We start from the raw sequence: 23393 nt of genomic DNA, 5'->3' as shown, positions 1-23393 counted from the left end.
GCTAAACAAGTAAGTCTCAGGCGCTTTTCTTCTACTTCCAAGTAAGTTTTATAAAGCACGCTCCATAATTTTAATTTTCAGTTCAATGTTAATGTTATTAAAACTCCTGTTTCGTATTATCTCTTATAATAACAGTGTATTACTCAAATAAATAACTTATGTTTGTATATTGAAATGTCTATGAAAACTACGCAAAATATAACAATAATAATGAATATTGTAGGCGCTGGTGTTCAAATGCTAAAATTATTAAATTTACTTAATCCTAATCCTAGTAATGTAATCTGTTGAAATAACCATAAAGCTTGTGTTATCAGAAAAAAATTACTTAATAATACACACATGTATATATATATATATATATATATACATTACGTGTCTGATATTCATCAAAACAAGACTCTGTCGAAGTAAGAATTTGTTATTAGATAGTTTCTAGTTATAGCCACTGAACAAGGCACTGTTTTCAAATATAGCTTACGTTTTCTAAGGCTAGAAAATTTAAAATGAGCTGAGAAGTATGTTTCTCTATAGCTTCCTGATTTTTTTCTGAGGGGGGCGGGGGAGGGTATTGAATAAATATATTTGTTTACGTTTTGATTCGTAGTCCAAACAAGCAAAAGGCTAAGGAAACTTAATGTTAAAAACACACGTGTTTGAAGAGTGCATAAAACATTCAGACTTTTTCTGGTAAGCCTCGTGGTGGCAAGGGTAAGGTCTAAGAGCAGTTTTCTTCCATTCGTTCTAAAGGCTTATTCCAATTCGATAGTGGAAAATCATGAAAATGGTAACGGAGTTTTGAATGTAAAAGTTATTTTTGTAGTTAATGACTCTTTTCATCATTCCAATGTTTCATTTAACAAGAACCCTAATTCTTTGTATAATAGGGAATATGTAGTCTATGATGTATAAAACAGGGGTTCACAAACTTTCTCAGGACAAGACCCAACTCCCAGAACATCATGAATAAGGCTCCCCTGGTGAATATATGGATATTGAGTACCTTAATAATATTGTGTACTTACTGTGGCGCCCTGACATTTCCATGTTGCTCCCAGTCTGGGAAACCCTAGTATATACATTCTAAATCTCGGTCATAATAAATTTAACTGTTGAACATTAGGCTATTTTTTTTCTGTGTATTTATCATCGGAAAACTCGTAATTTTCCAAATTAAACGAATATTGTATCATAAATAATTTACCGAATATCATAATATGGGTTTTTCCTTGTTGTCAACGCTGGATAAACTATTGAGTATGTTGTGTTCACTGTTGTTGTTGTTTTTTTTTTTGCTATGAATGGCTGAGTGGTAAATTAACAAATATATCATCAGTCTCATCATGGTTCTTTATATAACATAAATTTAGTTAATTGACAGAGATATCAACAGTGAGATAATTATTCTCCTTATAGCATAAATTTAATTGAGAGATACGTCAACAGTGTTATCATTATTCTTCTTAGGCCCGGCATGACCAGGTGGTTAGGGCGCTCGACTCGCAATCTGCGGATTCGAATCCCCGTCACACCAAACATGCTCACCCTTTCAGCCGTGGTGGCGTTATAATGTGACGGTAAATTCCACTATTCGTTGGTAAAAGAGTAGCCCAAGAGTTGGCGGTGGGTGGTGATGACTAGCTGCCTTCCCTCTAGTCTTTCACTGCTAAGTTAGGGACGGCTAGCGTAGATAGCCCTCGTGTAGCTTTGCGCGAAATTCAAATCAAACAAACAATTATTCTCCTTATCGCACAGATTTAATTTATTGACAGATATATTATCAGTCTGATCATGAGTATCCTTATGGCATTAACTTAACTTACAAAGGTTTGCGAAATTTAGAAATGATTTATATAGCTTATAAGAACTGAAACTAATCAAATAATTTCTTCCCAAGATGTTTCTTTTTTTTATATACTTGAGCGTCCAATCAATTGTTGAGAACGCCAACTTTAAATTCAAAAAAGAGAAAGTTATAAAGTATCTGAGATTGAAGAGCTGGATTGGATGTAAAATCTGAAAGAATGGGAGAACGAGGAAGATAATAAAAAAAAAGTTTCCAAGACTTTGCTGATATTTATAAATGTGGAAGAATTCTGTGAATCGATTTGTAATGAATATCGTGGTTTTGAATAATGACAAGAAAAAAAAATCAAAACAAACAATGTTCAGCGTTTATAGCAAACTTTAAAATGTAAAAGATAATGTTTTGGGAACAGATTTGAAATGGATCCATTGCCTTCTAGTACTACTCGCCAGATTATGATGGTGACTTTCAACCCATTGAGTTTTCGTATTTTAAAAATTAAAACAATAACAGCAAGTAGGTGACTGAAGAATAGCTTAATTCTGTCAGTACATATCCTCTGATATTCAGATTGTAGTTATTTTTTATCTTATATGTTTCTACAATGTGTGTACTTGGAGAGCAACGTCTAAAACACTAACACTATAATCTAGGAACAACTTTTAGCTTCTGTCAGGTCTCGAATTTCCCAAAAAGAAATTACACACACCTCTTAAAATTTCTGACAAAACTAGAGTATAGAAACAAAAACTAGAATAATAAAAGATAAGTTTATACTGGCACAGATAGCCTTTTGTTACAATAAAAATAGTACAGAAGTTTTTTTCAGACTTCATCATTTAATATGCTATCTTTCCAGAGATAGATCTGAAATTTTTTGAGAAATTCCCTGTGTGTGTGTGTGCTTCTGTGAACAAACAAATACAAACTGTTGGTTGTGTAGATCGTATACAAAAAAAAGTAAAATAAAAACTGTGCCAAACAAGACTCAATTAGATGAAGAGTACGTTGAAGTTGAATGAGGCCTTATAAAATGTATTGTACATTAAGAATTGTTTCACTAAACAAACAAAACTGCTTTGTACAGTGTATCAACAGAACATAAATTATGACAACTACAGTGATTGCATGTTATCTTATTTGAACACTTTTGGCTTATATTTCTTCGGCTAGCTTCTTTATAGAGGGCGCTATGTAAACCAACCACCATCAAGACCCATCATGTACAATTCATATATCACAGGAAAATATTAAATATGGCACACTTTTGGGTTATATTTCTTCGGCTATTTTCTTTATAGAGGACGCTATGTAAACCAACCACCATCAAGACCCATCATATACAGTTCATATATTACAGAAAAATATTTAATATGGAACACTTTCAGCGGATACTTATTTTTGTGGCTATCTACTTTCTAGAGGGCGTTACACCACTTTCAAAACTTTCAAAATGTATACCAGTTACTGATAACAGGAAACGGTCCATCATGTAAAATTAATTTATTATGGGAAAATATGTGATAATATTAACTGTAGAATATTAACCGGATTTCTCAGTATACACGAAGTCCTTATGGATTGATTAATAATGTTAAAATGTTTATTTAAATTTACAATATCACAATTGTATAGATTATCTTAGAAAACAATGCCACAGTTCTGGAAAATTTCAGTTACCATTGATCAGAAATTTCATTTTGAAGCTATTATGTAACAGCTCGTCTGAATTCAAGTTGCTTACACTAAGACTCAGAATGATAATTTGAAAATAATAATAATGATTTATTAATTACACAGGTTGTGCTACCGTTTAGGATGAAACATCACGTAACGTTTAAATATTTATGTGCTGTTTTTATATGATATAGAAAGATTTATTCTCACGAACATCAGAAATCTAAACATGACGATACTTGTAAATTATTTATTTCCTTATACACAATGTACATCAACCACACTTATGGTAAGTAGCAAACTGTGCGAGTTAAAAATCAGATTGAAATGTGTCACTGCTTGTAGTTGAACAAAATATTTTGTGACAAACAATTCACTTCACAAATGTTAAATAAAATGTCATAAAATTATTCTGATGTGAGCTGAAAATTAGCTTTAATTTAAATAATAATCTGTAACAGATTGATTTGAATCACCAAATTTGTCTTTACTGTTTGTTTGTTTTTTATGTCACATTGAGATTTGATAAAAGGCCAACGTGTTTTTAATGTTTTTACCAACGAGGTATTTATATCGATCAGAATTAAAGAATAACATTTTATTGATGTTGATTTACTGATTAACATGGTTTGGAACGTGCCTGGTGGATAACACGGTGGTCAGAGTTTAATTAAGAACGTTTTCTGGTAGTTCAGTGAAAAACTGCAAATATTTCATAAATGGCATTTCATTCAGAATGCTCTTATGGCACTTTACATACTTAGCATATTTGCTTATCAAGAAAAGGCCCTGGGGGCCTAAAATATTAATACTTCACAACTTGCTTATCAAGAAGTATTAATACTATATAACTTGCTTATCAGGTATAGGTTCCAAGGGCCCAAAATATTAATACTCCATAACTTGCTTATCAAGGAAAGGCCCTGAGGACCTAAAGTATTAATACCACACAACTTGTTTATCAAGGAAAGGCCCTGATGGCCCAAAGTATTAATATTCCACAACTTGCTTATCAAGGAAAGGCACTGAGGGCCCAAAGTATTAATACTCCACATTTTTTTTTTATATAATCAATCACTAATTCTTAGTTCTTTCAGAATAATCCAATGTCTTGAATAATCAAATTCAGATTTTTAAAGAAATATTGAATCTAAATTACGATGATAAAAAACAACAACTTGAATTTACTTGTTTGCTATCTATTTCCACCATATCACAAGGCAAGGAAGGATATTGAGTGAGTTCTTGTATATGCTGTCCCAAAATACGTAAACGTTCATATTATTACTTAATATTCCATCATAAAGCTGACTAACATTAAGATAATAGATAGGTTAATAATTTATTTACAACAACTATGCCACTCCCACGGAACCCAAGTCGCCAAGTAAACATTTGACTAGCTCTTGATAGAATTATAAAAGAACGTGATCAAATTCGAAACGAATAGCTGCTTTCATTCGGGATTGGTTCACAAATAGTTTGAGGCGAGGTTTCCAGGTTCTGCCTTCTTACTGCATCTTCAGTTAAAAGAGGATATGACGATGCATTATTGCAACAAATATTATCACTTCTCGGTACAACAGAGTCACTAATATAATCTTCCTTTCGAAAATCCTGTTCTCTAACACATCCAAGGTCTACAAATTGCTGTTGAGAAGGAAGGTTCTTTGTTCTCAGTGAAGTTCTAGTGTGTGCAAAAACACCAAAAACGTTACTTCTGTCTAGAGCGATCGTTTTACACTGGCTAAAGTTCGCTGTAGAATCAACTGTCAACTGAGATAGATGCTGTACGGCAAGATCGAGAACGCTTCCCCCGTTTCCTCGGCTACTAACGGCGCAAGATTCGTCGTTGGACGAAAAACTCTCCTTAACACAAATTTGAGACTGAAACGGGTTCGAGTCGTTTTCTTCCGATGTACACGACTGCGAACTACAGCGACTAACAAGAGAATCACTGTCAATCGTTTCATAAATATGTTCCACACTATAATTTACGCGATAGTTCCCTAAGCACCTTTTGAAATCTGGTGAAAACAGCAAAGACTGGCTTTTTATACACGAACCACATACCCCACAACAACGAGAAGAAGAAACTGGTAACCAATCTCTCATTCCATCTGAGGGTGTTTTTATCGCCAGAGATTGTGTAGCAGTCAAAAGCAAAGCTGGACAAACAACTTGATCTGTAGATTCGGATACATTGTCCGATTCACTGGTTGGGACGTTGTTAGCTTCTTCGATGTCTTTAACACCACTGTCGTCATCAACTGGGACATCCTCGCTGGGCGTAAATTGGTGATCTTGAAAACAATGTAAACTTTGTATTAGTAAAGTAGTATTTCAAACATGTGTTTACTTTAAATGTTATCTTTTTATACATAAGAAGCTATTCACGTATTATAAAGTTAATAGAAATTTCAACAAGACCGATACACCAGAATATTTATATATATAAATTAAATGTTCTCCTGTCCAACACGAGAATTATTGATTGTACGTTATAGCAGAAATCACCTAGTCTGATGAAACTCCTGGTTTCTGTAGTTGATGGGCAACTCCGAAATCTCCATGACGGTAGGGCTGACTACACGAACGAAAAAAAAAGGAAAAAAATGTTCATTTCATTGCATACGTACTCCACACACCTATTGCAAATATTACAACGCTACAAGTTAATATATTCATAGTTAAAAGTCTATTCCACGATCATTGCTATGTGGAATACATAAAGACGTGTACGTTTGAAACTAATAGTTACTACTTTTGTGTTGTTACTTTAGCGCAAAGCTGCACAATGGACTCTTTAAGCTTTGTCCGCCTTTGGGATCGATCCCTGAATTCTATCGATATAGGAACTTCAGTTTGCAGCTAACCACTGGCCCATCGGGAGACAGGAGGATTTGCCTCGTACAGATCACACGGGTTCCTATTTCTTGACAACTCTATCGTAAAAGAGTTACTAAACAGTCACAATACGTAAAGAAAAAATATTTGTAAAATTCAATGCCTGTAAATTTTGTACCCATTACCTAACAGTTATTAAAGTTGAACTACCAAAACGTTTTGTCGTTAATACAGAAAATAAAAAAAAATCTAAACTTAAGTCACTTCATGATTACGTAGTTTATAATTACTTAAGCCTAAGTAGGCTTACAATTGTGCACAATCCTATTATAGTAACCTAACTATTTTGGAAAGTATAGTAATGTAAGTTTTAATACTGTGAACTATTTTCTAAGGACATTAAAAGAGCATTTTTTCCCACTAAAATTGAGAACCCTTGTCCCTCTAATAATATTTATAGAGCGAAAATATTTAAAAATCTTAGTAAAAACAGAAAAAAAAGAAACAGTTTGAAACGTGAATTACAAAAAAGTGATGGAATTTTCATAAAAAAATTAGAGAAAATGAAAAGGCACTAAAACTGTTCACCCACAGTATTTTGTAACCATGCTTTACAGACACATTTAGCTTGCAAATAGGCTTACTTGACAAGAAAGATAAGACATAAAATTTGAAGTATATTTGAAGAGTTTATGAAATGTTTTGAATCAGTGTTTACACACGCAGATTGGGACTTAAAATTATTAAAACAATCTAAGTTTCTAGCTGCATATACATTACAGCTTATCTATGTCTTCAGTGGCTCGGCCACGAGCTTGGGGGTCGATTTAACGGACTGGCACAGCTCAGATAAGCCATTGTGCACTTTAAACAATTAATTGTTTGTCAACCAGGTGAAATATCACAGTCTGGCATATACAAATAACAACCACACTGCTTCATGCTGGAATCATGTTATAAAAGACTGGCAGAGAAAGTTGAAAGACATATTACCCAAGGGTTCGATTTTCTTTTAAAGGTACGCATTTCTCCAGTAATTAAAAAAGTTTCTTGTATTCATTAAATCAGTCATCGCAAATACCTCGACAGATATGTGACGTTTTGCGAGACTACAGCCTAAAATAGTACAGCCGTTGAAACAAGACAAAGTTGCTGCACAGTATTATCTGTATTATTGGGCATTTCGAAGGTTATGTAGGTTAGTCTCATGTTTGTGAATAGAAAGCTGTATAGAGTATAGAAAATGAGTTGTTGACAGAATAGTCAAGCAGGAGAGAAGCGATGCCATGCTTCAAAAACTTGGTGTGAATGAGGGTGTGGAGACAGATCTGTACAACAAAACAGGGGCTTATCCATCGGTTCATGTACCTGCGGAAAGAGAAGAAACGGGAGTTGGAAGGACGAGGTTACCCACACTTTCATGGCCGGAGACGGACGGCAGGGACGAGTTCATCATGCCGTTGGTATACACGTACTGACTCGGTGGGCTGGCAGCAGGCTTGAGGCTAGGAAAACAGGACTGTAGCCAGGGGATAGAGCGGAGTGTTTCACACAGGGTTTTCCGGACCTGCCAGGGAGAAATGAAGCATTTCGAGATTAAACTGCAACTAGCAGTATCGTCAAGTTTCCATATCAACAACTATCCGTACTTAACTGAAAAAGTTTCAATTTTATGACTAGTCAAATGATCAATAAGCAATACATATTATTTGTATTTTAATATATAAGTACTAAATTGATAAAAACAACAACATCAGGGTTTGGCTTTTGAAGTGATTATCGTGAAATAATTAGTTAATTCATTTAAAGATTATTTCAAATCCATATCAATCAATAAATAAAAGAGGCTTATATCTAAACGTCACTCTGTAGAGAGCGCTATATTAGGGCATCATTTATAATTTTAAGTTCTATAACTATATCAAAATCTCTCTGCTTCAATAATACAATTTATTGCTAACCTGCGTCTCCCTAATGCAATAAAAAACGAACAGTAAAACTCCTTGCAAACTGTTGCTGACAGTAAATATATACATTGTGATTGTCGAAGCATCATATAGGTACCAGAGACACGAGGCCCACGTTAGGCTTAGCATAATCAAAACGCACATAGAGCTGTCACTCCAAGACCTAAAATATAAATATAAGAATGTGTCAGTCTATCACAAACTTAATGAACAGACAGGATTTTGAAATATCCTAAGAAAATATAACAATTTTTATTACAAAATCTCAAATAAACACAAATAAAATCTGAGGGAAACAATTTAGTTAAAAAAAAAGTATTTTTAAATATTTTTAAACTATGCATGAGATTAATAATAATAATAAATTGAATAATAATAATTAAAATTAATAATAACCTGACGTAATTACACTAAAATGAGATGATTTTGGTTAATTGAAAACTCAAAACCAACCTGAGCAAACTGCTTTTAACGCCCTCTTTATTTTTAGCATCCACTGATGTATCCGACCGTCTGGAGATGCGGTGATAAATAAAAATCAAAAGAATAGTCGAGGCCTGATAGAAAAGGACAGTTATGAGTTAAGAATTCCAGAATTTTGTTGTGTTAATTTTTCTTTATTATACAAAGTCTTTATTATAAAAAAATAAAAGAAAGTAAAAAAAAATATATTAAGTAGGACTTCAACACTAGTTTATGCTAATAATTATTCACTTATAAAAAAGCGGATTAAATTGAGCAGACCTAATACTAACATTTTCTCAGATTTCCTGAAAATGCTGAAGTAATTTATATGATTAAGATATTTACTATGAATGCATTAAACTTGGTGGGTAATTAAATTTGGTGGTTAATTAAACTTGGTGGTTAATTAAACTTGGTGGTTAGCGTGTCCAGACTATGAATCTCACCATAATTTTAGTTGTTTCATGTCTTTAAACATTTTGATTTCGAGCTACGTTTACTTCATATCTTTACGTTTATTTCATATCTTTACGTTTACTTCATATCTTTACGTTTATTTCATATCTTTACGTTTATTTCATATCTTTACGTTTACTTCATATCTTTACATTCACTTCATATCTTTACGTTTACTTCATATCTTTACGTTTACTTCATATCTTTACATTTACTTCATATCTTTACGTTTACTTCATATCTTTCTTAAGCATAAACCAAGTGTTTATTTGTCTTGAAAGATATATGGGAAAAATATTATAAAATATGTTTTTCAGTGACATAAAAGTAGAGTGTAATTTCAATAGTTAAGGCTTAGGTAAAATTCGAGGTTTTTCATCTACTTGATGAGCCCCAGCGTATCGTAGTGGTTAGTGAGAATTCATGGCGGTTTGCAACACGTTACTGCAAAAACGTGCTCTACACTTTGGGTCAAATTTCATATTCGATTAGACAAGAGTAGCCCAAACGTTGGAGGTGGGTGCTGTTGACAAGCTACCTTTCCTAAGGGCAGCCATACGCAATAGCTCTTTGTGTATCTTAGACGATAATTCTAAAAAACAGTTTTCATTTAAGAAAGCTACAGCATATACAAAAACAACATCTAAATGAACAGAAGCTAATTTCTAAATGTTCAAAGATAAACCATTTTCAAATGTCGTAAAAACATTTAATAAATTATAGCTTCTCTAAGAAGACAGAATTTGCTTTGAAATAATTTATCTGATAAATATCTGGCGGTGGTTCATAAAGAAATGCTTAAATGGGAGAATGAATTTTTACGAACTAGATATAGTGATAAAAAAAAGAGATTCAGCTAATAGATAGCAACGTGCATTCCTTTTCAAATAAATTGAATTTCCACAAGAGTGGCGTGACCGGTTTTGTGTATCAATTAGGTTTCAAACAAGTCAATGCATTTAAGAATTTTATATATGAAAAAAAAGTATATACATATATATAGAAAAATGACAGCCTTTTCTCACTCATTCCGGACATAGATGGCACTTTTTTCATAGTTGCCATATACTTGAGTTGGACTATGGTCATTCCGAAAAATTCCGCTGTTAAATACTTCCGAGTGATTTCTTTTCTCAAGTCTTTAACCCTGGATCTATGATCTGAGGTCAACAGGCAAGTAGATGAAATGGTGAAATAAATACAAATATTAATGAATTTATTTATAAATATGCTTGTCTCCTTTTATTTTTCCTTTTCACTGCTGTATTTTATTATACAGGGTCCATTGATGTCAGGTAGTAAGAGGAGTTACAAAATTTACATATATATATATAATTAATTAGTCTTTTTTTTCGGACGTTCTTGCACAGCTACACAAGGACTACCTTAGCTAGTCTTTCGCAATTTTAAATTGATAGACTAAAGGGAAGACACCTAGTCAACAACAATCACCACAAATTCTTGGGCTACTCTATAGTCGAATAGTACAAGTTGAAGAGATTTTGTGGAAATGGAACGCGAACCGTGTTCCTTCCGATTTGCTCAGTAACCACTAAGCCACGCCCGGCCCAAATACATGTTAGAATTACGCTTATGAAATATTAATTATTCAGCTTTTAATTGATGCAGTGCGGATTGGACTTTAGAAGACATTAATGACAAAAAATAAGAACGATTTTACAACTTCAAAGGCCATTTATTTCTATAATTCTGCGTTTTTTTCCCTTACATTTTCTTTGGGGTATTCGCGAGGTTAAAACAAAATGGATAATTCAAGGGTAAGAGCTTTACCTCTTGTATCACCCATTAAGAAGCTGTAATAATTAACAAAAACATTATTTCTGTAAGTTGTAGTTTACTTATTAATTTCATTATCTCACGCACATTGAAATGTTTTTTGTTTTGTTTTTTTGTGTTTGTTTGTCTAAACTTCCTACGCATGGAATCAGAGTTTTAGAAATAATTCTGACATAAAATAAATACGTTTTAGGAGCTGCTATTCACTGAAAAGTTTATCATCTAACACATTCCCGATTTTTAGTTCTCAGACTTACCGCAGGGGAGAGAATCGTGTTTTGTAGTATTGGTACTGCTTTTTCAACGTGAAAGGCACATTATGCGACACACAGGTCAAGCATAGCCACCCCAAATTTACAACTACTGAGCAGAGGTGGGAAAGGGCACAAGTCAGCAGTACCAGCCGCCTATGCGGCTATTCTTGCCATTGGGAGGGGGGGAGCTGGCGGAATTGACTATCAATGTGATAATGCCACCAGGCCGGGAACTACGACGAATCTTCGGATTTAAAGTTTGGGTCCTCGACCTTGAGCTAGACCTTATTTGTTTATTTGAAATTCGCGCAATAATACTCGAGGGCTATCTGCACTAGCCGTCCCTAATTTAGCAGTGATAGATTAGAGGGAAGTCAGCTAGTCAACACCACCCATCACCAACGAAAAGTTGGATCAACCGTTACATTATAACGCCCTCATGGCTGAAAGGACGAACAGGTTCGACGACTGGATTCGAACTCGCAACATGCAAATTGCCATACAACGCCTGACCTAGACCCTAATTAAAGAAACTACACTGTACTTTTATTCACGACAAAATTACCAAAAAGAATTTTTAGTTTATTTTCCAAACAGAGAAGAAAAAAAAAAAAAGCATATTTTCAGAATGTCATAAGTAAGTGTGGCCCGACTTTGAAATACAGGGAGACCCAAAAATAATACCCGCCTCTTAAGTTATCCAACTTCTCTATATATCGATTCTGAAAGCTTTATTGTTATTTCAGATAATATTGGAGGATGTTTAAAAATAAATCCCAAACCTCTGACTTATTAAAGCAACAGATCACAAATGCTTTCAATCGGATCAGAATGAGAAATTATGTAACAGCATGTCAGGTTCTCCATTGCAGGTGTCATGATTGTTTGAATGCTGGTGGAGCCCGGTTTGAGCATTTCAAATAATGCAGCAATGTATGTACAGTTAATTTGATAAAGATGTTTTGCTGGCTTGTAGGTTAATTTTTTTAGAGCCTCCTGTATTTTTAGAGACACGAAACAATAACAATTATGTGAATGATTCATAATTATTATTTGATATAACGTCCGATTACATCGGGCTTACCAGTACACTAATTCCCGCTGGTCCTGCGAAACTCATTACATAGAAATTTCTGTATTTCAGCCAACAAAAGCTAACACCCTGGCCGAAACTTTCTGGGTCTATAGCAGCACTGATGCCAACAATCGCAGCTGGGATACTGTAACCAAAGCCACAATACCAATTTCCTCGGTAGGTAGACACATCAAATACACCCAGCACCACCATAAACAAGTGAAAAATTCCGAGCAGAGACCAAGTAAAAACTTCAAGAAGAGCGTAGTGAAGAAATCCGGCTACGACACCGCAGATAATTCTATTTGCTGTCTGTGCTATGCCGATAAGAATAATAGTTTCGGCCACAAATAGGCAAAATAATAAATTCTTCCGTATCGTGAAGATATCTCCTTTTAGATTCCTAGAATGAAAACGAAATATTGTATACGAATTTGTACTTTTATGATAAATCACTTTCGTGTAAATATAATATATATGAATGGACAAAAAATGACGATTTTTGGTTTCCAATACTAACTTCTTCAAGATCTTAAAGGGCAGGTTTATTAATCTCAAAACTATATTTTAACCTATGTAAGAAATGTAGATTTTGAAACTGGTAGGAGCTCTATAAATGATATACAAGTTTACGGGTTGCTATAATTCATGAAGTTAAGTCTTCAATACATACCTTAATAGCATAAGCAATAGAAACGTCATCAAAAGAAGCGTCATAGCTACACCACAACCAATCCAAACAGCCAATTTAGAAACTTCTTGTGTCATTTTGTTTTGCTGCAAATATAGAATTTTCTATAGAATTACGTTTATCGAACTCGATAGAATTAAGAAAGAAACGCTAAAATTACCAGATATAATCCCTTTATAATTAAGTGTTAATAACATAATACAAATTTTCGTTCAATCTTCCAAATACTTATTGCACAAAACCAGGTTTATTTATTACACGAAATTGGATTTTTCAGTTTTTCACAAAGAAAAAACACGTAAATATATACTAGTTATCCAAAGTCACCTTAGGTTTCTTTCTTAATGAATTATTTCAAACTGAAATTAGAGCTTGTGTTTTTTTTTAAATTCAGAGCGATGCCTTTAAAATGGAACATTTATTACAGACAATAACACTTATAAACTATGCCTTCCCAATTTTATCTGAACCAATAACGTTATCTAAAATAGATAAATTAACACTACAAAAGCACGGATTTGTATGTGTTATAATTTTTCAATTTCACTGGAAAATGGGAGCTAACTTTAAATGAAAGGTAAGTATAAAACATAATTGATTAAAAACTATTATATTTATAAAATAACTCGTAAATCTAGTTTAGAAAATAATTTTCTGAATTGAGAGTACGAAAATACTAATGATTGCGAATGAATTAGCAAATATATTATAAATGCATATATGCGTGTGTTTTGGTTGCATTTCAATGAATGCGCCAGATATGCATTTATAAAACATAAGTCATACGTAAAACGTATTTTGATAAGCAATATTTAGTTTACCAGCTGTAAAAGTATAAACCACTATAATGTCATATATAAAGTATGTGAAAACAACAATTACTTATTACCAATTAAATCCTTTTACTCATCAAATACTTTTAATTCTGCCGAAGCGTCGATAGAGAGCGCTTTAAAGCAATATGTCATAGTTTTATGAGCATAACAATAATATATATTATTTTATAAACATAAATATGGACAAGGTTTCTAAAGCGAATAGTCAGTGGTATTATTTCAAGAAAAAATGACAAGGTATAAGCAATCATGGTATAAAGCTCGATTTGTAAAAGTTTGAACCCCTCGAAACTTTTCCCTCTACAACCCAAACGTAGCTAAGGACATTATCAACATTTTTTTTTCTTTCAAAATTTAGCAATTTTCTGTTCGCCTTTTAATAAAAGAAAGGCTACTTAACGAAGTCGCTTAGGTTACCGAGTTTTTGAACTTAGGACATTTACAATGGTTAGATTTAATCGTGATATCATCCACATGGCTGGCTTACCTTGGTAGCGGATACTTCCATCAACAAGGCAAAGTTAGTGAGGTGGTTACAAGAACAAACTGTGTGGGTTTTGTTGGTTGAGCTCACCCAGCATCCTTCCCCTGACCAAAGTCTGCAGATACGAGATGAAACACATACACAACAATGTAGGCATCAATAAGATAGAGCGATACAAAAAACAAACTGTTGTCTTTTCTTAATGTCCCCTGTTGGGACAGCAATAAATTTACAGACTTTACAACGCTAAAATCAAGAGTTTGGTTCTCCGCGGTGTACACAGGAGACAGCCCAATGTGGCTTTGGTCTTAAAGAAACAAACGTTTTTTTAGAAATTGTTTTAAAATAGGTTTCAGAATGTTTAGATTTTATGAAAAAAACTTACAGGTGTTCGAGTAACTTCCTGAGTTTTCCATGCAACAAATAATTTTAACCTCTCTTTCAAGTTGTAAAACCATTTCAATTACATATTATTTAGTCTTTAGAGAACTGGTTTCGTAGGTTCTTCAGCCTGGAGAGATTAACATCAAGAATACGAAAAACTAAGACGGTTTACTTATATAGAATAATAAAAAAGTTAAAATCGATGCAAACCATCATTATTATTATTACCTTCTTAGAATAAATTTAAGCTGTGTGTGTTTAGAAAATTAATACTTAAACAGCCAAGCAAAATAAAATGAAAAAGGAACAACCGCGTTAAAAACATCAAATCCACAGCTATGATAAATGACATTTAAATGAACAAATATAAGACAAGCCCAAACAAGAAACAAACTTAAATTCAAGACGATACATAAATTAAAAGGGTACAGACTATAATGTGGGATATAAAATGTGCCCTGGGTTTTGGAGGAGACTGCAGAAGTAGAACCCACATTACGGTGGGGATACACCTTCTGTCAGTCTTAACCTCCGTTCTCAAGTCTCACATAAAGAAATGCACAAAAAATCAATTAAAGACCAGCAAAAGAAATATACACAAATTAGTCAGTATTATGAGAGGGGGGGGGGGCACGGGGCAGTTGCACCCACTTTTTTGTGTGGTATATAGTATATACACGACATTCACAATAATTAAGTTACACTTTCTTTTGCCTTCCCCATATTTTAATCCCAAATCCCGCCCATGATTTATCATCGTCATCTTATTGGGTATTTAGGTCGAGGAACGCCGAGACAGAGATCTACGCCAAAAAGTGATTCACACAATAGAATTATGAAATTTTAAACAATAAGATGTTTAGTAAGCCTTACTTCATACAAGTAAGCCTAATTGCAAATGTACACATTTTTCAAGTGTTGCTGTTTTTTTCAAAAGATCCGCTCATAAAACATTATGCTACTAATCATAAAACATTATGCTACTCAAAATTATCTTAATGTGATTTTGTTAACAGTTGTTTCGTTTTCAAACTTGACACAACATTTACACGGCATTCCATTTTCTTTATAAATTCACACCTTTTTAGCAGGGTGTGAACTTTAATATTTGTTTTAAGTCCATACCTTTAAGAGTATGACTTCTGACCTTGTCAACGACAAAGGGTGTGTTTGTTGGAATCACGATCCAACCATGCTTCGTGTCGCCCCCAGTGGCACAGCGGCGTGTCTGCAGACTTACAACGCTAAAATCCGGATTTCGATACCCGTGGTGGGCAGAGCACAGATAGCCCATTGAGTAGCTTTGTGCTTAACTTCAAACAAAAAATGCTTGGTGTTTTTACGTTCGTGTAAAACTTTGAACCTTTATGTCTAATCTTCGTTTTAACGTATTTTTCTAGTCTACCTTACTTAATACGTGTTAATCTTATTAATCCAAAGATTAAAATCAACTGTGGTCTGATGTCAGTCGCCAATAGCAGCTAAACGTTACTAAGCATACTGTAAACACTAACTAGTGGCTGTGGCTGTCATCGCAGAGCCAAGATACGAATTTGTTCGTATCTTTATCGTGTGATGTCGATACGGTTCTCGTCTTATTAGCCCAGGACAGAACAACGTTCTAACAGTTATCCAAGGAACGTGTGGTATTAGGTGTTTAGACTAGATCTGAATAACATATCAATTGATACTGGCATTGATGTCTCTCACACAGCTTTGTTTTACAAATTCAATTTTTATGATACACTTTGAAAATATCACGTATAGATATAGTAGAACTAGATATGGTAGAACAATCATTAACTTTAATCAAACTAACACAGCTATTTTTGAACACGAATTAAATACTCAGTAAAGACTGCAAGTACAACTGAGAAATAGCAGACAGTATATATATATATACACCGTATAGTTACATAACAATCGCTAAGTGGACATTAAAATCAGTGTTTTAAAAATAATAATAAAAATGCAAAATGAATTACTTCTTTTTCTTTCTCACCTGTTGTTAAATTCCCAAAAAACACATCGGGGATTGCTGACGTTCTCCTCCTGAAATGGTATTATTACAATATCAAATAAGTTTCAACTATTACTGTTAAAACAAACATTCTCACTAGTTAACTTTAACACGTTTTATGTCCGATATTTCAAACGTTCCTTCCACACACTTGAGTCAATCCTACTAACAAACTTTTTCAATTCACTGTACTTATAAAATAATCATTACCCTAATGAAGGCATTTGATTAATTTATCAACTAACTAATTTCAAATAACTCTACAACAATTTCGATAACTTAAAAAAAAAAAGTACAACCAGTGAAAAAGATAAATAAAAAAACTGGCGTTTCAAGGACTGCCGGTTATCATTTTCAACCATATCTTTAACTGAGTGTATTTAAAAACAAACTGGCGTTTCAAGGACTGCCGGTTATCATTTTCAACCATATCTTTAACTGAGAGTATTTAAAAACAAACTGGCGTTTCAAGGACTGCCGGTTATCATTTTCAACCATATCTTTAACTGAGAGTATTTAAAAACAAACTGGCGTTTCAAGGACTGCCGGTTATCATTTTCAACCATATCTTTAACTGAGTATATTTAAAACAAACTGGCGTTTCAAGGACTGCCGGTTATCATTTTCAACCATATCTTTAACTGAGTATATTTAAAAACAAACTGGCGTTTCAAGGACTGCCGGTTATCATTTTCAACCATATCTTTAACTGAGTGTATTTAAAAACAAACTGGCGTTTCAAGGACTGCCGGTTATCATTTTCAACCATATCTTTAACTGAGTGTATTTAAAAACAAACTCACCATTAATTTAGTTCATATTATCGAAACGCACCTAATGTTTATTTTAAAACATCTTCTTTAGAAATGCCCCCAGTGGCACAGCGGCATGTCTGCGGACTTACAACTCTAGAAATCGGGTTTCGATACCCGTGGTGGGCAGAGCACACATGGCCCATTGTGTAGCCTTGTGCTTAACTTCAAACCAACAAGCAAACAAACAACCTTCAGAAACACCTAGTCGTATTTCTATATTCCTTTAGTTACGTAGATACATGTGACTTTTTTAACTTCGGTTAACTACACCATTACAACTTGTTCTATTTTTCTATATGATAAGAACGGAATTGAAATATAGAAGTTAGCATATCTTTCATCCATGAATTCTGATCAAGTCACTCAATATTTTAGATCAACAATTAGAACTGTTAAGCCTGACGTGGCTTAGTTATTAGTTTGTCGGAATGAAGTTTGGATGTTCCCAGGTTTAAGCCGCGAGATGACGCTATTCACGCTTTGCACATTCAGTTGTGAAAGCGTTACAACTGTGGCAGTCGATCCCGCAGAGTAAGAGAAGGGTGATACTCACTGACTGCTATTCCTCTAGTCAAATTCTAAGTTAGAGATAGCGATCCTTGAGTCTTATTGGTCTCTGATCTGACCGCCTAGCTCTTGTGTCGTATAAAGCAGAGTTCAAGTTGAAAATACTAACTCCAATCCTGTTAAGACTTTGGTGTTTTTTCTTTAGATGCTTTAAATTTTGTAATTAAATTTAACTGGATTCTAGCAAGGTTTTAAATCTTCTTTTATCAAATCAGTTCTAATACTAGAATCGTTGTTTATGTGGCACATAAGACACTTCTTATAAATCCATTTTCGTTATACATTTCTAACCAGTTTTTAAGTTAACTCACGAAGCGTTTCACTGTTCCTTCCAATTTCCTTTTTATTTTACGATTTTATAATCCTAGCAAAAAAATTATATTTTAGCAAGTAGAAAGCTTAAAAGACATTAAGAAACTACACTTACAAATAAAAATCATCACCAACTATTTACTTTAGTTAAACAAAACACTTCTAATACCATTGCTATATCTTTTTATAAACAAAATATTAACAATTTGTGTATTTCAGTTGATCGAAATACTTCTAACTTTACCAACACTTCTGTTTACCTACAATATCATAACCATTTCTGTATTTCAGTTGATCGAAATACTTCTAACTTTACCAACACTTCTGTTTACCTACAATATCATAACCATTTGTGTATTCCAGTTGATCGAAATACTTCTAACTTTACCAACACTTCTGTTTACCTACAATATCATAACCATTTGTGTATTTCAGTTGATCGAAATACTTCTAACTTTACCAACACTTCTGTTTACTTACAATATCCTAACCATTTCTGTGATTCAGTTGATCTAAGTACGTCTAACTTTATCGATACTTCTTTTTATCTACAAAATTCTATCCATTTCTCTGTAATTCAGTTGATATAAATACTTTTAGCCTTGCTGATACTTCTGTTTATCTAGAAAATCCTAACAGTTCTGTTATTCAGTTGACCCAAGTACTTCTAACCTTACAGATAATTCTGTTTATCTACAAAATCCTAACAGTTCTGTTATTCAGTTGACCCAAGTACTTCTAACCTTACAGATAATTCTGTTTATCTACAAAATCCTAACAATTTCTGTAATTCATTTGATCAAAATAATTCTAATTTTATCGATACTTTTGTTTATCTACAAAACCCTAACATTTCTGTAATTCAACACATCTACAATTATAATTTAAGTAGTTAAGTTTGTCCAAACCTTTTTAGTTATTTCACATTCCATATATCTGATCTTTGTCATCAGTGATAAGTGGGATTTTTTATTTTTATGTGTATCGAGTCCCGTATTTCTATACATCTTTTTGATGAAGTTGAATAAAAGTAGAATTACAACATGATGCTGCGGTTATAAAACCAAAAGTAATTGAATAAAGACGCGTTAAATTTGAGGCAGATTCGAAGTATACAAAATAACACGCCTCTCCCCCTTTTCCTGCATCACCACTAACTCTTTGCAATAATAGTTGGAAGATTAAAGATTTACTGTATGATTAAGGTTCTCAAAACTTTTAAATGAGATATACTGAAACACTTGTTAATTATTCAACGTCCCCAACGCCTAGATATCTTTTTTTTTATTTTTCAAAGTAGCCTAAAGCAATGAGTCTTTCTAGAACAAGCAGTTCGTTAAGATTAAGATAACGAGCCGACTTAATCCAGCTTAAATGGAAAAGTCCAAGAGACTCTCATGTTTAGTTTTATGAAGCAATTAACGTTCACTGTTTCTTTTAAGAGTAATATGTCATGGAATGTATTGGTATAAATGAGCACACCCGTCTTGCTTCACAATCTTTTTACTTATTATCTTACTAACTTACGTACTAATTAACTACATTTTTAACTTCAGAAATGTAAGAATAAAAACAGAAATAAAACTTAGTTGTTGAACCACAAACTTGACAGACTCTCTTCTCCTACCTGGATATGTCGAAAGACGATTTTTGCAGGTTGGTGAAGACTGGCCATGCCGTGGCGCCGAATTGACGCTGCTAGGACTCGCGAATTGATGATGTGCGAGTTATTGCTGTGTTTACCTGCAGAAAGGGGTCGTCCAAATATCCCACGATCAGCTGCTGTCAAGAAGTTTTCTAACTTATTATAAGCTAGAAATACCATGTCCACAACTCCTGAGAAAGGAATTGAAAGAAAAAACTTATAAAAACAGTAGCGGCGTTTCAAAATAAAGAAATCATCTATTAGTAAGTCGTGACTAAACATGAACATGAAACGTTTTCTTCTTCTGATAAACGTCACTGCAACAAGGTGAGACGTAGTTTTTATCACAATGTCTTTAGAGCAAAGCTGCACAAACAGTTATCTGAACTGTATCGGCTGCTGAGATCGATCCCTCAATTTCACAAGTATAATCTCACACTATATATATATACATACTAGACAGTTGAAATCATTAATTACGTTAAGGAATCATCAACTTTAAACCAAATATGATGAATGAAAGCAACAATAAGCTTACTAAAGGTTTTACTATAACTTTAGCTTGAATGAAAGCAACAATAAGCTTACTAAAGGTTTTACTATAACTTTAGCTTGAATGAAAGCAACAATAAGCTTACTAAAGGTTTTACTATAACTTTAGCTTGAATGAAAGCAACAATAAGCTTACTAAAGGTTTTACTATAATTTTAGCTTGAATGAAAGCAACAATAAGCTTACTAAAGGTTTTACTATAATTTTAGCTTGAATGAAAGCAACAATAAGCTTACTAAAGGTTTTACTATAATTTTAGCTTGAATGAAAGCAACAATAAGCTTACTAAAGGTTTTACTATAACTTTAGCTTGAATGAAAGCAACAATAAGCTTACTAAAGGTTTTACTATAACTTTAGCTTTCTTCGAGAATACATAACGTTTCGCCTTGTGGTATTTCTATTTTTTTTTTACCAGTATATATTTACTCACCGTGGTTTTGAACCCAAGATTTGTCACATACCAGGCGCGTGCTCTTCCAACTGAGTTAAAGGCTAGACCACTAATACTATATATAGTAAGACTCTTTTAACTACTGAATTCAAAAACCTTCCACGAGGACTTGATTTTACCTCACGAAGTTAACACAAACCATAATATTTTCACTTTACGAAGTTAACACAAACCATAATGTTTTCACTTTACGAAGTTAACACAAGCCATAATGTTTTCACTTTACGAAGTTAACACAAGCCATAATGTTTTCACTTTACGAAGTTAACACAAACCATAATGTTTTCACTTTACGAAGTTAACACAAACCATAACGTTTTACCTCACGAAGTTAACATAAACCATAACGTTTCACCTCACGAAATTAACATAAACCATAATTGTTTTACCTCACGAAATTAACATAAACCATAATTGTTTTACCTCACGAAATCAACATAAACCATAACATTTCACCTTACAATGGCACCAATTAGTAAAACGTTTAGTAAATGAGTTATGTTTATCAGAAATTACTAATATAACTGTATAAAAAGTCGAAATTTCTTTTTTTTCTGCTTCTCATAACCATCTAGTTGTTACGTAGTTATTACAGTTAATGTACAAACTCGAAACGTTCAACTCTGATCCCCCTTCCTCTCAAAGATCTTTCTTACTGAAATGGCGCCACCGAAACCTTTCATCGCAATTAAACTGTAGTTGCATGACCCCGATTTAATTTAACATTAAAAACATTTAAAGTGTCCACCAACGTCATCGGTGCATGTGTGATATTGAAAACATCCCAGCCTGAAAAGTCGCGTGAACTAGTATCATTAGTATCTTTAACATAAAAATGTTAAAAAACAAACAAACTTATGCCACAAAATATGAATGTTTTAATATTCAAAACGTTTCAGGCCAGGAAGACCTTCCTCTTTTAAATTTTTCGCTATCTTTAGTATCTTTGTTGGTAGATAGGTCACTTGAATCATAACAAACTACTATCATAATGGATTTAAACGGACAGTATTTATCGGTAGGAAGGTAGGTCACTTGAATCATAACAAACTACTATCATAATGGATTTAAACGGACAGTACTTATTGGTAGAAAGGTAGGTCACTTTAATCATAACAAACTACTATCATGATGGATTTAAACGGACAGTACTTATTGGTAGAAAGGTAGGTCACTTTAATCATAACAAACTACTATCATAATGGATTTAAACGGACAGTAATAATGGTAAGGACGCTATATGCATAATAATGGTAAGGACGCTATATACATAATAATAGTAAGGACGCTATATGCATAATAATGGTAAGGACGCTATATACATAATAATAGTAAGGACGCTATATGCATAATAATGGTAATGACGCTATATGCATAATAATGGTAAGGACGCTATATACATAATAGTGGTAAGGACGCTATATACATAATCAATTTTAATACACAACAACAAGTGTTATGGTGTGGACTAGATTAAGCAGGAAAATCGTTTAGAAATCCTTTTTGGGGGGGGGGTAAGAATTAATAACACAGAAATACGATTTTTATTTTTACATTTAAAACAATGATTTAAACAGTTTTAAACAGTTGGTTTCAACAGGACAGAATAAACACATACTATTTATGTTTATCTACAAATCAAAGCAGAACCAAGTCGTTAACTGCGGTTTTATTTGTGAAGAAGTATGGTAATACAATTAAACCAGAAATTTAAAGTTTAGAAAATTACGCTCATAACATTACCAACATAAGTTTCACTCAGAATCTATTTATCCAGAATTTTAATAAAAAATGGTATAGTTTTAGCTTCAAGTACTTTCAAGAACACGAAAGCATATTCAATATGAAAGTGATTTAGGGTTAATGGCAGACTTAAAATACTATAAAGTATTGTAGTAATTGAAAATTGTTGCATGTTTTGTTTATAAAATCCAGATAGATTTTGAAAGATTGTTGCTGTTGTTTTTGTTATACAAATTTATGGCATATATGTTTACACAGATTGTGCCAAGTTGTATCATGCATGCTGTTACAACCTTGATGTAACTCAAAACCACTACATCGAATACAACCACAGAAAAAGTCGACAAGTTTTAGAAAATCTTTTCTCTATTTTCAGGTTTCTCATATATTCAACATATTTTTCTTCCCTCGAATTAACGTTGTCTGCTATACAAAAATCACAATCAAATGATAAGCGTACAGCAACACAGAAAGACCACACTAAATCTTTCTGTGTTGCTGTCTGTAAGATAACTTACCCCACACTAAAGGTAAGTTATCTTACAG

The 23393-nt window shown here is 33.2% G+C and overlaps 1 protein-coding gene across 2 annotated transcripts in view; it reads right to left on the bottom strand.

Annotated features, from left to right (window-relative positions):
* Positions 1-3874: 3874 nt before the first annotated feature.
* LOC106463000 (latrophilin Cirl-like) overlaps positions 3875-23393 on the bottom strand; it is an 84410-nt gene continuing 64891 nt past the window's right edge. Inside the window, exons 10-19 of one of the 2 annotated variants that reach the window (XM_022390402.1) lie at positions 20082-20290; positions 16743-16792; positions 14360-14471; positions 13019-13122; positions 12355-12748; positions 8752-8855; positions 8293-8461; positions 7700-7898; positions 6002-6071; positions 5656-5787 (exon numbers count right to left, since the gene is read on the bottom strand). In XM_022390402.1, coding sequence (XP_022246110.1) covers positions 5751-5787; positions 6002-6071; positions 7700-7898; positions 8293-8461; positions 8752-8855; positions 12355-12748; positions 13019-13122; positions 14360-14471; positions 16743-16792; positions 20082-20290 — 1448 coding nt within the window. In that variant the 3' untranslated portion in view covers positions 5656-5750. Of the gene's footprint in view, positions 5788-6001; positions 6072-7699; positions 7899-8292; positions 8462-8751; positions 8856-12354; positions 12749-13018; positions 13123-14359; positions 14472-16742; positions 16793-20081; positions 20291-23393 lie in introns of both variants that reach the window. The other variant, XM_022390401.1, reaches the window with a different exon arrangement.

Source organism: Limulus polyphemus, unplaced genomic scaffold (assembly GCF_000517525.1).
Source record: "Limulus polyphemus unplaced genomic scaffold, Limulus_polyphemus-2.1.2 Scaffold1297, whole genome shotgun sequence".
NCBI lineage: Eukaryota > Metazoa > Arthropoda > Merostomata > Xiphosura > Limulidae > Limulus > Limulus polyphemus.
This window is presented reverse-complemented; position numbering and strand designations above follow the sequence as displayed.